The sequence below is a fragment of the Talpa europaea genome, assembly GCF_964194135.1.
Source record: "Talpa europaea genome assembly, chromosome: 10".
In the NCBI taxonomy this organism is placed as follows: domain Eukaryota; kingdom Metazoa; phylum Chordata; class Mammalia; order Eulipotyphla; family Talpidae; genus Talpa; species Talpa europaea.
The window spans coordinates 31,906,625-31,920,802 of NC_140077.1; the positions used below are offsets into that span (position 1 = coordinate 31,906,625).

The following is a 14,178-nucleotide window of genomic DNA, read 5'->3' on the forward strand; positions in this document are numbered from 1 at the left end:
GTTGTAATCAAGAGAGAGATCAGCTTTATGACCATTTTATGTTGGAGGCGAAGAATTACAACAAAGGCTGTCATCTTCTAGTGAGCTGCAGAAACACCCATAGGCTGGAGAGGCTGGTAACTCCTGTGTCCCTACTACCCACCAGCAGTGAGTGGCTCTTCCCTTGTGAAGACCTGGTGTGGGATGTACACAATAGCCTGTGGAGCAGGCTGTGGCCTCAGAGTAGCAGGGGCTGCTGGGGTGAATCTCACCTAATCGGGGACCACATTGGGTCTTCCAGGAGAAAATAAAAACAAAACAAAACAAAATGGAGACTCGGAGAAGACCAGTCCCTGGCCCAAAGCCCCATGGTGTATGTGAGGCAGGGCCCAGATTCAGACCCAGTTGTTGGAGCCCAGCATTGGGGTACAGCACCTCTCTCCACAAATATGGTGTGAGTTGTGTAACGTCCTGTCCCAGGAATGATCACACAACCTTGATTAAGCTAATAGCTGATTTGACTTTGATCTGATGCATTTTGATCTTATTATTTTTATGTTAGGAGCCTCTAAATAACCATCATTTCAACAGTGACCCAATTAGCAGGCCATTCACAGCAGATTGGAAATTGACTTGTGACGGGTCTCTCCATTAGTGCCTGGGAGAGGCTTCCAGCCTTAATTACTCACACTGTTTGCTGAGAACCAGGCTGGAGGGGCCGAGTGCTCCTGCAGGTGGCCCTGGGAAGGGGGCTGCGGTCTGCTGTGCCCATCTCTGTGGGGCAGGCTGTCAGAGTAGGGGTGAGTGAGATTGCTCTCTGGTAACTTCTTAGACTCCTGGGACATTGATGGGGACTTGGGGGTGCCCAAGGAGAGCGGTAGGAAGCAGACATCTCTTCAGCATCTTTCTTGTGCACAGGCACAGAGGGTGGTGCTTGTGATCCAGTTCCTAGGTCAGTGCTTCCATAGTGTGTGCTGGGTAGAGAATCTTATCCCCATTTGCTAGAAAGCAAAAACTCAGGTCACCTGGCTGCCGATGAAGATGCGCCAACCAGGACTTCTCTCTGAAATGTGGGATTCTAGTGCTCTCTCCTCAGTCCTCAGTGAGTCCAGGCCCACCAAGAAGCTGATGTTTTTGGCTGCCAGCGGGGATGGGGAAGGGCAACCAGCCAGGCCTGGGGCAGGGTGCCTGTTCCTGGACACATTCCTGTTGCCAACCCTTGTGTCCCTATCACTCTGCACCTCTCCCTCATGCTGCGCTTCCCCATCTCTACTGGTCTAAGTCCTTATATTCCTTTGAGGCCCCGACACCAAGCCCAAATGAGGTCATCCTCCTAGGGGCTTCCTCACTTCTTCCTCACAGACCAGATTCTTGGGTCTGTCTCCTTGGTCCATCCTAAGCTTGGAAAGATAGGGCCTGTGCTTCTCCTGCTCTTTGGCCCTGAGTTCATGCTCAGCTCGGGTTTGTGCATAGCAGGTGTGCTGAATGTATGCATGAGACATGCAGGTGGTGAGCAGTGCGATGCATGGCCAAATGGGGAACCAGGCTCAGAGTGCTTCAGCCCCTTCAGGCCCTCTTGCATATTGCGTGGGGACAGGATTTGTCATTGGAAGTCAGGTGATGAGCTAGGGGAACTGGGCATGTGGGCAACAGAGCTGGGAGCGACCAGGGACTGCAGTGAACTCTTTCCTGCATTTCCTGGGCTGGGACCCAGGGCTGGAGTTCCCAGACAACTTCACATTCCAGAGATACACAATTTATTTCCTAAGAAAACTTTTTGAAATTATAAAATGCATCAGCATCAAGGATAGAAAATTATAAGAGAAGGTACACAAATTGTTCATCTTCACTGCACCTTAGCTGTCTGTTTGCTTTTGCCTTTTTCATATGCATTCTTTTTCACCTACTTATGAACATGGTGACTATAGAATTTCACGCCCTGTGTTTTCACCTGGTGAACTTGCAGAAGCAGTTTTTAGAGGCGGCAGCATCTCATCTTAGTCCAGCCCTGTCGCTTATCGGTTGTGTGACCTCAGATCTCATTATCTGGAAAGTGGAACAATGATATCTACACTACACAGATGTCATGAAAATAATGTGAATTATATGTACACAGAACTGGACAGAGTGTTTAACACAGAAAATGCTCATGAAATCGTTCATCCTCTTACATAGCTGCATACATACCTACTACTAGAGGATTATTTTCCTTTTCTTTTTTTTAAATTTTTTTGATGGAAAAATGCATCATGAACTTTATTATTCCAAGGTTATTTCCATGTAATATACATTTCCATCTATTTCTTTAGGTTTAATTCAATCTCTAATTACAAAAGCCAATTCAAGACAAACAGAAAAGTGTAATTGGCAACACACAAAATACTAGCTCAAAAGGGTGGTATTAATTTAATTTTCCAATTTTCCTTCCTAGTACTTTTCCTAACTTACTTAGAGTCTGTTGGTTCTGGAATTGAAACACAAAATTGGTATAATCACTTTTTTAAAAATAGCAATGGACACTTCACTTTTTCCAAACTTTTCACATTTTTGATAAGTGCAGATTCTTGGAAATAACACAATATGTAAATTTAATACATTTGGAAGTTGTATTAATATTAGTCAAATTCAATTTCTTTGAATTCTAAAATATCAAGAACTAGAGAATCCACAAATCCTGAGAAAAGACTTCCTTATAACTATTCTACACCAGTACCAACTGGAATCATTCTTAAGAAGATATTTATTCAGATTATGCTGTATACATCTAGCATGATAATACCATCTTTAATGTGAGGACAACAGCTTTATAATTCTATCATTTTAAGTGTGTAATACAAGGGGTTTTAATAGAGTAACAGGGTTATACAACTATCACCAGTATGATGATGTTCTAATTTTAGAACACTTTTGTCTCCCTTAAATATTTTCCTTTTCTAAAGGAAATATCTGTTCACAACATGAAGTTTTGGCAGAATGCAAAGAAGGAAAACCACTTCTAGGCTTCTTCTAAAATGCAATCACTTTTTTAAAAATTGAAGGGCCATTGGTTTATGTTGTTGTTGGCATTTTGTAAATAGAGATTCTCCCCTTGTCCCAGATTCAGTCACCGTAACACCCACCAGCAAAGCACCCATAGTCCATCATGCTTGTTCCCCAATTTTGTCCTCTCCTCGCCCCCTCTGAATGCCTCAGGTCTATGGTCAGCTTCCCAGGGTTGGTTGTTAAGCTTCACTTATCTCATCCTTTGTTTGGTTTCTCTGTATTCCACGTATAAGTGATACCATTTGGTTGAAATGTAGTCACTTTAAAAAGGCGTTTTGTGATATTTGCTTCTGGTCTTTTGTGCATGTTGTTTATTCAGTTGATATTGTAAAATATCGTAAAATACATACAGTTTTGTGTTATTCTCACATAACTTTTTATGGCGCTTTCCCTTATTAATGTAGTACCTTCATAAATAGTTTTAAAGGCTACCGATGCTTTCAATAAAAGGAGCACTTTCAGAACCACTCACCTATTTGAATCTTTTGGTTGTCAGCAATATTTCAAGAGTGTGGAGAGTGTCCCTTAAATATTTTTGGATTTAAAGCCATTCTCATAGTTTGCGAAGGTGCCCAAAGTGGAGTTACTGACCAGAGGGCTCAGCCATGTCATAGCCTAGGGTATTCTGCCCCAGATTTTCCTGACTGCCATGACGTGTGTCTGGAGAAGGACAAAGAGCAGGACAGGCATGGCCCTGGTCCTCCTGGAGCTGGGGGGCAAGTAGGAAAGACTGAGAGTTATACAAGCATGATAGGTCCTAGATGGGGAAGTGTGGCCACAGAGGAGCACGTGACATGGGTCCTTTGTTTGGGGATGTTGAGTCTGAGCTTTGAAGAGTGAGTTTCGAGAGGCAACAGAAGACATGGTGGGTTTGAGGGGCTGAAGGGTGGGCAGTTGCTGGAGCATAGCGGGTGGGGTGTGGCAGGAGTGTGAGGTCACAGGTCAGACTCCCTGAGAAGTCAACTATTCCGTAGGCTCTCAGGAGCCACCCCAGGGCTTTAGACAGGAGCATGACCCGATTAGATTTTTATTTAGGAGAGAACTTGTCCTTGCAAAGCCTGGATGGGGGGACCAGAGCATTTGGGTGGCTGTGTGATTGCCAAGAGACACTTCAGAAAGTCTCTGGTATAACCACATTTCTCTGCTGCCTTGTGTTTGGAGGCTGAGGAGTCAGAGGGGGAACTGTGGGCACTGGCTGTATCGTCCTGCTGGTGCTTGGGAGCGTGTGTGAGGCCAGTGTCCTTCCTGAGGGAGCGGCCAATCTGTGGGGCATGGACGAGGTCTTCCACGTGTGGAGGGGTCTTCCTCTTCCTGCACCGGCACCCCTTCTACTGTCTTTCTCCTTAGGGTGACTATCCCTGCTCTTCGGCTCCTTCTCTCAGCCTTGTCTGAGGCATTACATAAAACCAAGTGCTCTCAACCGAAAGAACCGCATTGTCAAAGTTGTTCAAAAGTCTGCCGTCTGCAGCAGATGGCCTGCTGACATTCACAGGCTGTGTTTTGAAAATGCATCTGCTTTCCCACATTCCTGCCGTCACATTGAGCATTATTAATAAATGTTTGCTCCCAAACTGGTGCAGTGGGTTGCAGTTGGGAGGTGCATCTTTCTATTAACTGGTTTTCTGTCCCCCCAAAAGTGTAAGTATATGGCTAAAAGGGGTGCCCCGCCTGGTTACAGGGTTACAGGACTCAAAAGTTGAGTCCCGGGTGCAGCAACCCTAGAACGGGCTGTTGGCTGGTGCCTTGCTGTGGTCCCCCCAAGTCCGCTGCCCTGGCTGCAGAGCATCTCCCTTTGTTAGTGACAATTGACTTGAATAATCCTGGGCTTCATCTGGGCTTTGACCCAGCATTTTTGTGATATGAATCAGGTGGACTTAGCCAGGAGACCTCACCCTGGCGTGTTTGTTTATTTGCCCACAACCTGGGTCCTCTGGGGTGAGTTTCCTCGACTTTCTGATTTTAATTCATTTCCTTCAACCCTACTCAGTTCAGTCCAGCCAGCAACTGTAGAGAATGCAGTATGTTCTCAGCTTGTGATATGGCCTTGGGGATACATAGATCAGCAAAGTGAGTTCTTAGCTCTTAGGGGACTCACAGCCCAGTTGGGAAATAGGATGGCTAATTTAGCAGTGCTGATGGGTGTGTAAGGCTTATGTGTGTTGGATGCCTGCTTTACCAGTCCTCTTTGAGTAACTTAGGGCAAATGACTTTGCCTCTTTTAACCTCTATTTCCTCACCTTCTGAAGGGACATGAGACTGGCTTGCTGGCTGGAAGGATTACTAAGGGCATCAACAAAACCCTGCATGTGAGAGTTGCTGACCTGGCCTTGGATCGGTCTAGGTCCCTGGAGGGAGGCTGCATTTCATGGGACCCCCGCAGCAGCTGCCGGGATGGGCTGTGTGGATTGAAGTCAGTGGAGCATTGCCCTCGTGTTGACTCCTTCCTCTCTCCCTTCTCTTTCCAGCCTGTGACCTCATGACCCAGGGGATTTTGGCCTTGGTCACATCCACCGGCTGTGCATCTGCCAATGCTCTGCAGTCCCTCACAGACGCCATGCACATCCCACACCTCTTTGTCCAGCGCAACCCCGGGGGGTCACCTCGCACTGCCTGCCACCTGAATCCCAGCCCTGATGGTGAGGCCTACACCTTGGCCTCGAGACCACCCGTGCGCCTCAATGACGTCATGCTCAGGCTGGTGACAGAGCTGCGCTGGCAGAAGTTCGTCATGTTCTACGACAGCGAGTATGGTGAGTTTGTGTGGGGGCAGGGAGGTGCTGAGGCTCTGGTGGAGGCCTGACCAGGCTGGGAGGCCCTCATGCTGGCAGATGTGTGCTGCAAAGTGGGCCAGGTGTAGACAGGGGCTGGATATCTGAGCTGAGTGGGCCTCAGGGTATAGGGCCCAACCTTGAGCTTTGTGAGTGGGGAAGAGCTGCAAAACAGATCTGTAGACAGGCACTAAAGTTGCCTAGCAACGACTCCTTATCATGACAGCTGAAATTTGAATCATCTTAGAGTTTTCAATAAAATATTAATAAACTGCTGGCAGGGATCCGAGGGGATGCACGCAGGCAACAGTGGAGGTCGGCCGGCATGGGTCCTCCCGGAAAACTCCTCTCCAAATATTGATTGCCCCTCACACTGGATGGGAGACCCAGCCTTCCTGGCTTCTTGTGTCCCTCTATCCTGACCTGCCCTCAGATTTAGGATCTCAGGCAAAAGTCATGGGAAGGACACGCTGAGTATCATCAGGTCAGGCTGGGGTTGTGTGGGTCTGGGTCACTGGGCCTCCATGGCTGGACATGTCTTCTTTGAAGATTCCCATATGAGAAAAATCATAATTTGCTAGTTAGGCAACCAGAAAAATGCCTTTAGGAAATGACTTTGGGTTTTCTTATGGCTGCTCTGTAAAAACAGACCAGTCCTAGTTTGGAGATAAAATGGTTTCTAGATTGTATGTTTTTTTTTTTTAACTTTATTTTGAGATCGTTGAGATTCACATGCAGTTATGAGAAATGATACAGAGAGATCTCATGTGCCTTAACCCCAATGGCATTATCTTACCTAACAGTCATACAATGTCACCAGCAGGATTTCACCTTGACATGGTCCACAGGCCTTGTTCATACTCCAGGATTTATATGAACCAGGGTGTGTGTATTCACTTCTGTGTGGCTTTGTCACGTGTAGATTTGTGTGGCTGCCAGTTATGTTATGGAGCAGTTTCTTCATGGGGATCCTTGTGTGACCCTTTTCTATCCACAGACACCCTCATCATGAGTCTTTGGGGCTGGAGAGGGTCGGCAGCCTCATAGCTGGGGCCAGGATGGAATGGGGTGGGACCTCAAAAGTCCTGATTTGTCTCTTGGTGAAATAATTCCTTTGCCAAGAATGTAACTAAGAAGAGAAACCAGCATATGTTTGCATTTGCCTAAATACTCTGCTTCCCTAAGACTGGAATGTTGTCTTCAGCTCTTGAGCAAATATGCTGTTTGGAGTCTTCCAGGAGGAATTGAAAGAGCAAACAGTCACTGTTCTGAAATAAAGATGAGGTGCTGATGGGGGTAAGGGGAGCTTGAGACTCCCGGGCACATAAACTGGACTCTGTCCAGGAGCTGCCTTCTCCCTCCCACTCCCGCTCAATTCCTGGCCCTGGAGAGGAATTGGAGGCCATGCCACATCCCGAGGAACCCACAGGGCATCTCTAAGGGGCCTGACCATCCCCTGAGAACTCTTTGTGGTCTGTTATGAAGCCAGTCTGTGAGGAGGTGTGACACTGCCAGGGCTGGAGGATGCTATGATTCAGGGTCTTCTCACCCTATCTCTCCCTTCTGCTCTGGTCTACGGAAATTCTTCAAGCCTTTTGTTTCTCCCCGAGGCTGGGAGGTACCTTTACTGGGAACTGCTGTCACAGGAGGTAGGTGCCAGCGCTCCAACCTGCCCACCCTGTCTGGACTCCTGTAATTCTTGCATGCTGAATGGCAGCTGATGACACTAGCTCATATTCTGCTTTCTTCTTATTGCACCCAACCCCTACTCAGCTTAAGAATCAAGCATTCGGGGCCTCCCCAGTGGCGCAGTGGTTGAGCACTGGGTTGCGAAGCTGCCAGCAGCTTCTGCAGGGCTGGTTTGATCCCCAGCTGCTCCCCGGCCACCGGAGGAGGGTCCCACATGGCGCGCAGACCTCTCCTGCCGCCTGCTGCTCCCCTGCAGCAGTGTACTTTGGTCCTTCTGCCTGCTCTGCTCCCTGCTATGACTCTGGTGAATTCTCTCACCCTCCCGTGCTTCTGACTGTACCCAGTGCTTGTATAAATAAATAAATAATAATAATAAAAAAAGAATCAAGCATTCAAGGAAAGATACCCTGATCCTCTTCCTTCCACCTGTCTGCAGCCTCCTTTTTCATGGAGATACGTCCTTAGTGATATGCTCTCATAGGCACATATATCCTTATCTCTGTCTGCTCCTGGCTTGTCCTGACACATCCTTGTGAACACTGTGCTCCCACAACAGGAATGTTCAGTTCCAGGAATGTGGGCAGTGTGGTACTCACTGCTGTGTCCTTACTGCTTAGCCCAGTACCTGGCACAGAGTAGGGCGTATTTGGATGAATTGACTTATTTATGAGGACAAGGAGCTTTCAAATAGTTTTCACACAAGACAAAGGACAAATTGAAAGCCAAGAGTGCTGGATAGTCTGGTCTCCTAGATAGGGGAAGTGGTCTGGGAAGCAGATGTTTCATTCTACAGACATACTGTCCTACCCCTCTCCTCTTCCACCCAGAACCTTCAATCAAAGCAAAAGGCGTGTTCCTCTTTTCTGACATGGACTTATTTTCTATTTTCGGAAGGGTTGATGTCCATTTTCAGCCACACTGGCAATTACCAATACTTCCATAAAGATGCAGAGTAACCTATAGCTTCCCCCTGGTGGACCATAGCAGGCAACTGGTTGAGCAACTTAATTACTGTGTTGGGAAAGATACTGAGGGTCTATGTGGGTGCAGCAATAGAAAGCTCCATGAGGCTTCCGTGGTACAGGGAGGGATGGTCACACATTGCCATATTTGCTGATTCTGATCTACGAGGTAGGGCAAATCCATCAGGCAGAACAGCTGTACATCAGACTGTTGCTGTCCACGGTGCTGACCCACTTGATTTTAGACTTTCTGGAGGCTAGACCTTTTTCTTTGCATTCTGTGTAGAACTTCAGCCTTTGCCCTGGCCATTGGTCCTCTGATTTGGCAACCTTTGAAGCCATATTTATGCCCTAAGACATTCTCTGTAAAACTTTAACCATCCTGATTTCAGCTGCTTGTTCTGGTCATGTCCAACCTCTGGGTCATTACAAAATGTCTTGTGTTAAGTGAGCCAAGGGAGTGGAAGTCCATATGCGATTTGATACAGCACCCCCAACCCCAAAAGTTTGAGGTGTGGACACTACCTTGGCATGGTTGACTTTGGCCTGTCAGAGGGCTGTGGTTGGATTTACATCGCTGATATGTCCAAGAAAAACGGTGCCTCCAGAAGTCCTCTGGGCCCCTCCTTCATACCACCACTGTAGCACTAGCTGCAGATGAGCCCAATTAAAAAGCAAATTGAGTGTAAAGACTATTTCATTCCTTCCAAAGTCAAACAAAAGTGGTTTGGGGATAAAATGGCTTTTTTTTCATGCTTATCTTGACGTATCACTACTATATATACTATTTCATTTAAGCCATTTGACACCTCTCTGAGGTGGAATTATTGCTGTATTTTACAGATGAGGAACATGAGACCCACTTACTTAGCCAAGGCATCATCCTATTTCTGTAGTCTGGAGTTTCCTAGGCTCACACATTCTTCTGCTGTCCACAGTCAGGCAGAGTTGATACTAAGGAGGAGAGGGTATGGTTTGGAATGGATGTGACATGCCCTGGCTGGTATGGTTAGTCACTGTAGTGAATGTCAAATGCAAGGTGCCACCCTTTGCTGGGTGAGGTTTGAATCTTCTTGCTTGCCCCCCAGTTTCCCTTTAGTCCTAGGACTGTCCTGCAGAGTCTGAGGACTGGACGTGTAAGATCAGAGGTCATACAAGGGTCAGAGAAGCAAAAACATAAGCACTGAGACAACTTGGAAGAGGAGCAAAAGAGAAGTTTGTATATGGTTTACAAAATTCAAGATGTGCCATTTGGTAAAGTTCCATTGAAAATACTCGTGTGCTTGTTGTGACAGCGAAAAGAAAAATAAAAGAAGCTGACGTGCGGGAGAGGAAATCTGTAACATTAAAATACCAAAAGTTTGGATTAAACAGAACAGAGAACTTTCTGACTTACCACTTCAAATTCTGGGATACATTTTTGTGTTGGAGATGTGGTGGGTGATAGAAGCTGCAGCATTTGGATGAGGGGTGTAGTTGTGATGGGATCTTGGAAATCATTGACTCATCCATTCAACAAATATTCACTGAGTCCCTACCATATGCAATTATTTTGCTAGGCACTCATTTTAGACAAAGAAACCAATGTATAGAGTAACTTGGGTGAATTTTCCCAGGGCTGAGATGGAAGTCAGGACCCTAGGACTCTCCTCCATTGTGTCTCTGGGTTATGGTGGTGTCTGCTTGGCCTCTGGGCCACCTTACAGATCTGGGAAGGATTGAGAGCTGGAATCTTACAGAAACAAAAGCTTGAGGCTCTGTATGAGTGACCATTGTCTGTTTGTGCTTGTTTTCAAGTTATTTAAAAAAATGAAAAGTTATATACATTTGTTTACAATGTATATGCCAAATTAAAAGAATGATAAGATGAATCATGAACCCAGACAAAAATGTGAAGGATCACTTATGTCTTTTTTTTTTTTAAAGATTTATTTATGCATACAGGAGCTGGGATACAGGCCAGAGACATGGGGGGTGAGAGGACCCACCAGAGATAGAGTGGGGAACAGAACAGGCAGAGCAACTGAAATACACTGCTGAGGGGAGCAGCGGGCGAGTCAGGAGAGATCTGCCTCGCCATGTGGGTTGCTCCCTGGCTGGCTGGGGATTGAACTCGTGCTGCAGAGGCTGCAGATTGCTTCATAGTGCAGTGCTTAACCCCTTGTGCCACCAGGGAGGCCCCCTTATGTGTCTTACTCCTATCATGTCCTCTCGTCCACGTAATTCTCCTGATTATGTGCTCACCATTCCATGCTTTTCTTTAAAGTTTATCATTCAAATGTGACCCGTTTGTGTATCTTAAGTATGTGAAATAACACTTCACTACACTTTTGAGATTGCTTTTTTCACTCAACATTAGGTTTTGAGATTCATTGATAGAGGGGGGTTTATTCAATCATTTTTACTGCTGAATGGTATCACCTGATTTATTATCCTTTTTATGTTTTGGATATTTGGGTTCTCTTGGAAATAATGCTGATTAGAACATTTTTGTATTTTGCTGAAAGAACATTTGTCTTTTGCTGTTCATGTGCAAGTTGTTTGAGGTCTATCCTGAGTAGCAGAATTGCTGGACTGTTGGATCTATGCATGTTTCACTTTATTCATCATTCCAAATTGTTTCCAAAGCATTGCTACCTTATTTACACTGCCATCTGCAATGTGTGAGTTCTCATATCTCCCTAACATCACTAACGCCTGACATTTTTTTTCACTTTTTAGGATTTTCCTGTGAAATGGTACCTTTTAATTTACGTTTTCCTGATAACAGAGGAGGTTGATCATGTTTTCATATATTTATGGGCTATTTTTCTCTCTTATGAAGTGCCTATTTACAGTTTTTAATTTTTAGTCCACTTTTATACTTAAATTTTTTCTTTGCTAGGTTAAGAGTGGCAAGTATCTTCTTTTGTTTAGTTGCTTGTATTAATGTATAGAAATTTTTAGTTATATTGTTGTCAAATGTTTTCATCTTTTATATGATTAACTCTTTTCCTTCTATCATTTAAGAAGTCCTTCCCCATCTATAACACCACATTGCGACAGCCTTTTCCTGGTCTCTCTCCTTTTAGGCAAGTGATTTCCCAAAGCTTTTTGGTCACATGCCCTAGCAATTAAACATTTGAGTACACCCACTATGTGTATTTTTGTAAATTATATTGATCTCTGACATTCACAAAAAATAGAAAGGATGATATACACGTGTATCTATCTACCTATGTATTTTATCTATTTGTCTGTTTCTTTCTGTCCCACAGTGGATCATCTCATCTTTCATAACCTGTCATATATATCTCACTTTGGAGAGCATTGCTTTAGGCAATGTGTCATCAGCCTTAATTTATTCATCCTCCACCCCCCCCCCTCCATCTGTAGCAACATCTACAATGGGCAGGGACCATGCTAGGGACTGGCACAGTGAACAAGGGGACAGGATCTTATTTTCCATGGAGCATACAGCCCAGTGGGTGAAACAGTGTCAGAGAGTGATAACTGCAACAAAGAAAATAAAGCAAGTAATGTGATAGAAAGAGATGGAGAAAGACTGTGGAAGTGAGAGGGAAGTCACACTGGATCAGGAGCGCTGTGAAACCTCTGTGAGCTGCATGATGAGGAGGTCACTATGCAATGGTCCAGTGGAAGTGTGAGTGTTCTGGGCAGAATATCAAATGCCAAGGTCCTGAGTCAGGAAGGAAGTCCAGTGTGAATGGACTGTAATGAGTTAGACTGTAATGGAGAAGTTAGATGTTCAGACTGAGGAATCCATTCCAAAGATGAATCTCAGTCACATTGCTTACTGATTGGGTAGCCTTGGGGCTTAATGCCATATGCTGTCTGCATTATGAAAGGAATTATGTAAAGGACTAAAAGTAAATATATAAAACATCAACATGAGTTAGAAGTCTGCCCAGCATAGAGTAGCAATGAATGACAGCCTTGGTGTCTCTCCCTGGCACAGAAGTTCTGTGCCTCCTGGGCCTGTTTAGCTTTCTGTCCTGCTCGTTCAGAGCAGCTGTCCCCATGCCTGGATTATTGGAAGAGCTCAGTGAAAATTTAACAAATGAATGAACTCAAAACTGGAAAAAGGCTATCAAAAATCAGTTTGCTGAATAAGTCATAGATATTTTAAACCAATTTTTTTTCTAATTATAAAAATAATGTCGTGTATATCCTGGGAGACATTGATGCTTTAAACAAAAATGGGACCTGTCCTACATACTCCCCAGTACCTATTTCCTACTTCACATGTCTACTGTCAGAGGCAGAGGAGCTGACAGGCTGAGGATGTAGGCTCTGGAGAGAGACTGCCCAGGTGTGCAGCTGCCTCTACCATCAGCCGCTTGAGGTCACTTGCCCTCTGCATGGCTCCATTGTTTATTTTAATAACAGGCCTACCTCACTACAGTAATATTCTGAGGATTGAGTAAGACAATATAGAAAGCCTTGGAAAGGCTCAGGATGTGGCACCACTGACCTAACCATTTGTTAAAGAGTTGGCTACTTCTTAGGTTTTATTGTAGTATCATCACTAACACTATCCTTACGTGATTATTATCTGAAGAGAAAGCTCTGAAAGCGGCATTGGCAAATCAAAGGCTATATGGATTTTAAGACTTTTGACACATTGTGTTAAACAGTCCTCAAAAACCAGGTGTGGACCCCTTTCCTCAAATCTTTGTTTACCCTGAATACTACTAGCCTTTTAGAAAATTGTTCCCAGTTCATTAGGGGAAAAAGCAGTGTCTCATTGTTTTAATTGCCTTTCTTCACTTTTTGGGGATGTCGAACAGTTTTTCTTTTGTATTGGTTCTATTGTGAATTGCCTTTTCATGTTTAAGAGGAAATCCATTTTAATAATTAGAGGTGGAAGAATAAGTGGCCTTGAAGTGAATATCCGACCTGGGAAGGGTCAGACTGGGCCAGCAGGACACACATTGTGGACTCAGGCATCTCTTTATCTGTGGAAAGTCCTTCCCTGCCCAAATGACAGAAAGGTATTCTGCTGAAACCTCACTTTGCACTGATGGCAGATGTTGCCTTTCTGGCTGCATGTCCACAGGTAAGTCCTGGCTGCCTGGCTCCTGATGCCAGGCTGTCTCTCCTTGAGGCTGTGGCCCAACATGCTCCCTGACACTGCTCCTCTTTGAAGTAGCCTTGGGGTTGATCTTGTTGTTGGTGATGCTTGTATAACCTGTTGTTAGTGCCTAGGGAAAGCTTCCTGGAGGAGGTGACTTATAAGCAGGGGCCTAAAAGACTAGTAAAAGTTAGACAAGCAAAGGGCATGAGAAGAGGATAGGAGGAGTGTCCCAGGAGAGGGAAGAATATGTTGGAAAGTCTGGAGGCAATGAAGAGGGGGAAAGAATCATATGGCTAGATTGTAGGCTATGGTCAGGAATGAGACTGGCACAAATTGGGCTGATCAGGCCTTAGAGGCCTCGCCGCTGATGAGCTCAGAATCCCACGAGCCGTGCTTTGCTACTTGTATTTTCCTTTCCCAGTCCAGAGTTCTGAGGGCAGACATAGGACTATGGGGCTTTTGTCAGAAGGTTCTGATCCTTTAGCCACATGTGTCCAGACTCACTGACTGCGTATAAACCAACACACGGAGAGGAACCATGAAGACTGAGGATAAACCCAAGTCCAAATCAGAGGCAGGTTCCCAACTTCCCAGATAACCCAGGTATTGGTGAGTGGCAGCTCACGTCTCTGCCACCTTCCCTCTGAGCTGAGTGCTGTGC

The 14,178-nt window shown here is 45.3% G+C and overlaps 1 protein-coding gene across 1 annotated transcript in view; it reads left to right on the forward strand.

Annotated features, from left to right (window-relative positions):
• GRID1 (glutamate ionotropic receptor delta type subunit 1) overlaps positions 1-14,178 on the forward strand; it is a gene marked incomplete at both ends in the record, with an annotated part of 601,422 nt that overhangs the window by 115,551 nt on the left and 471,693 nt on the right. Inside the window, one exon of the mRNA XM_084245065.1 lies at positions 5,487-5,771. Within this exon, the coding sequence (XP_084101191.1) occupies positions 5,487-5,771 (285 nt within the window). The remainder of the gene's footprint in view (positions 1-5,486; positions 5,772-14,178) is intronic.